Below are 3234 nucleotides of genomic sequence, written 5' to 3' on the forward strand. Positions count from 1 at the left end.
CGCCTGATGTTTGGGCAGTATAGTACTCTGATGCAAGAGTTGGAGCGGGAATCTGCCGGTGACTTCGAGGGGTTCATGCGGATGGAGTCTGGCATGTTTCACGACCTGTTGCTGAGTGTCGCCCCTCGCATCACCAAGGGCCAACTGCTAGGCTTACCACCTTTCTCTTGTTGGTTTTCTTCTAGAGAGGCATCCTGGATACTAACTTTGATTAAATGAAGTGACAAATGTCAAAAATTCGGGCAGAACTTCGATGTATCCACTGGAAAATCTCTGCAGCAAATGGCAGGCAACAGACCGGGCCTCGTTATATAGTCGGGAGACAAACGCGCGAGTGACCCACGAGTGACTCACGAGTGACCCACGACTGTTGTGCGCCAGTCGCACGACTGTAGCACGTGCATCCCACGAATGAACCACGACCTGTTCACGTGAAAAACAGCCCCCCGACAATGCCCGACAACTCACGACCGACTTGCGACACACCCACGACATAACCACGACATATCTTTTTTTTTCTGTCGCGTCCCCATCGCCAAACCATCTTTGATGTGTCGTAGCCCTTGTGACCACTCGAAATACATTTTGGGCATGTTGCAAGATATGGCCACGACAAATATTTTATGGGTCCACCATGACAAAATTTCGTACGATCCGTTGTGACCGGGGCTTAAGAGTAGTCATGTATGGGATAGTTTAATGGTGGGGAGAATAGAGATGTAATGCTGAAGTGGAGGTAACACCAACAGGACCAAAAATCAGGCGACATCTGTACTTAATTTATCGATGTCTTTAACTCAATTTTCTTCCATGCTGTTGTGGCCAATGTGTGAAAGTGAGGAAAACATTTGCACAGTGATTATAATGTAGTTAAGGGTACACACCTGCAGCTGCCTTGCTGCCGCTCTCAGATGACTTTGAAGGAGACTTCTCCTGTGATTCTGGTGAGTGCCATCTACTGGTAAGAGATACCTGTCCATGAGTCGTGATTGAACCCGTTTCCTGTAAATTGCTGGTCGGTGCGTCTGTTACCTGTCCCTGGCTCGTAAGTGCATCCGTTACCTGTCCATGGGTGGGGAGTGCATCTGTTACCTGTCCCTCGCTGTCTTCCATCACTAACGATCAAACCTACAACAATGAAGTTGAAATAATATATAAATATATACGTTTACACACACACACACACACATATATATATATTATTATTATTATTATTATTAAATCTTTATTGCATGAATTCAGATACAAATACATGTACTGACAACAGTTTTTTTCATGGAGTAAAAATCTGATAAAAGCAATAGTGTTGAGTAGTTAAAATGATAAAATTTCTGACAGATACAGTACAATTACAATGCTATACAACATGAAGAAAAAATATATACACACAAAAAAACTTCAGCAGTCTATACAAGTATAGTGATTAAGGTACACTTTAACATCATTTTGGCACTCATACGTACACCATTATATACATATTACACAAACATACGCACACATACACACACTTATATTTATATAAATATGGACATACTGATAAATGCAATAGTGTTGAGCAGTTAAAGTGATATTTTCTGAGTGATACAGTACAAAACAGTGCATACAACATGAAGAAAAAATAGAAACCAGAAAAAAACTTCAGCAAAGTCTGTACAAGTAAAGTAATTAAGATACACTTTAACATCTTTTGACACTCATACGTACACCATTATATACATATGACATACATTACATATTCCATACACATACGCGCGCACACATACACACACTTACATTTAAATCAATATAAGCACACTGATAAATGCAAGTGTTGAGTAGTTAAAATGATAAATTTTCTGAGTGATACAGTACAAAACAGTGCATACAACATTAAGAAAAAATAGATACCAGAACAAAAACTTCAGTAAAGTCTTTACAAGCAAAGTGATTAAGGTACCATTTCGACACTCATACGTACACTGGTCATTATATACACATTACATACATTACATATTACATATACGCACACAGACACACACATTTATATAAATATAGACACATATTCATTCAGAATGCAACATTGTTCTCCTATCTGCTATATGTTGTTAAAATTGTATTTTTTAACATTTTTTTAAATGTGCTAAGTGAAGGCTTCCTTTTTGTGTCTATTGGTAGTTTACTCCATTGGTTTATTGCCTCCTTAGTGAGTGAGTTGTGTCCATACATATTACTTGTTGTTATTTGTTTTAATTTAAGTGTCCTTGAATTTAATGTAATATTTGTCAGGTAAGGTAGGGGATTATTTCCAAGTGGTTTGTTTAGATGGTGGATGTATTTATATATATAAATATAAGTGTGTGGTATTTAATTAGGTATTCGATTGGAGGTACTTTTAGTTCCTCTCTAGTTCTAGTAGCTGCTCCTGTCTGTCTCTGTGATGTAGTGTTTTTGTGGGAATAACCTGTTATACTTATAATGCGTAGAGCATAATTCTGTAGTGTGTTTAGTCTATCTAAAGCTGATTTGGGGAGATTTATAAGCATCTAGATCCATATATATATGAGATGCGACCGGCAGAGCGACGAGTATATTTGTAGCTTTGTGTTTGTGTGTAGTTGACCCCGTATCTGTCTGAGGAAGCTAATACTTGTACTCATCTTGTCTACTAATAGTACTATGTATAGTTAGTATGGTCATTCCACGTTAAATGCTGATCTATATATATATACCTAAAAATTGTACTGTTCTCGATTGTGGTATCGAGTTGTTACTTATTTCCAAGTCAATTTTGTTAGTATCCACAATTTGCGGTACGCGGGCTATAGTACTAGAGCTACCTGGGGGACATAGACACTATCAGGCCTATGTCTATGAGTATGGTAGCTCTAGTACTATAGCCCGCGTTCATTTAAAACTGCCGCAGGGCTATAGAACATTTTCAGCTCGATTTCGTAACTGCAACCTGTTACCACCTGTCCCCACGAAAAATGGATCGCAAAATGCAAAATGATCGTGCTTTTTAACACAAGTTTTATTTATCTACATGAACATCTCACCTATCTTTTTGAACACTTTACACAACTTTATATTATATTATATTAAACCATGTATTTATCCTTTTATTCCACAAAGTAAGCACTACTGTCATTTCATTTTGAAACAAAGTGGCGTGCGAACGCGTGACGTTACCGGATATGTACGCAAAACACATGGCAGCTATGGGGCATGTATATACAATACCGGTGACGTCACGCG

General features: G+C 38.4%; 1 protein-coding gene across 1 annotated transcript in view; it reads right to left on the reverse strand.

Moving 5' to 3' along the window:
* The window catches only part of LOC106812319 (E3 ubiquitin-protein ligase Topors-like), a 3291-nt gene extending 3196 nt beyond the window's left edge, over positions 1-95 (reverse strand). Inside the window, exon 1 of the mRNA XM_014816159.1 lies at positions 27-95. Within this exon, the coding sequence (XP_014671645.1) occupies positions 27-95 (69 nt within the window). The remainder of the gene's footprint in view (positions 1-26) is intronic.
* Positions 96-3234: the final 3139 nt, after the last annotated feature.

This window comes from Priapulus caudatus, unplaced genomic scaffold (assembly GCF_000485595.1).
Source record: "Priapulus caudatus unplaced genomic scaffold, Priapulus_caudatus-5.0.1 Scaffold634, whole genome shotgun sequence".
Taxonomy (NCBI): Eukaryota; Metazoa; Priapulida; class Priapulimorpha; order Priapulimorphida; family Priapulidae; genus Priapulus; species Priapulus caudatus.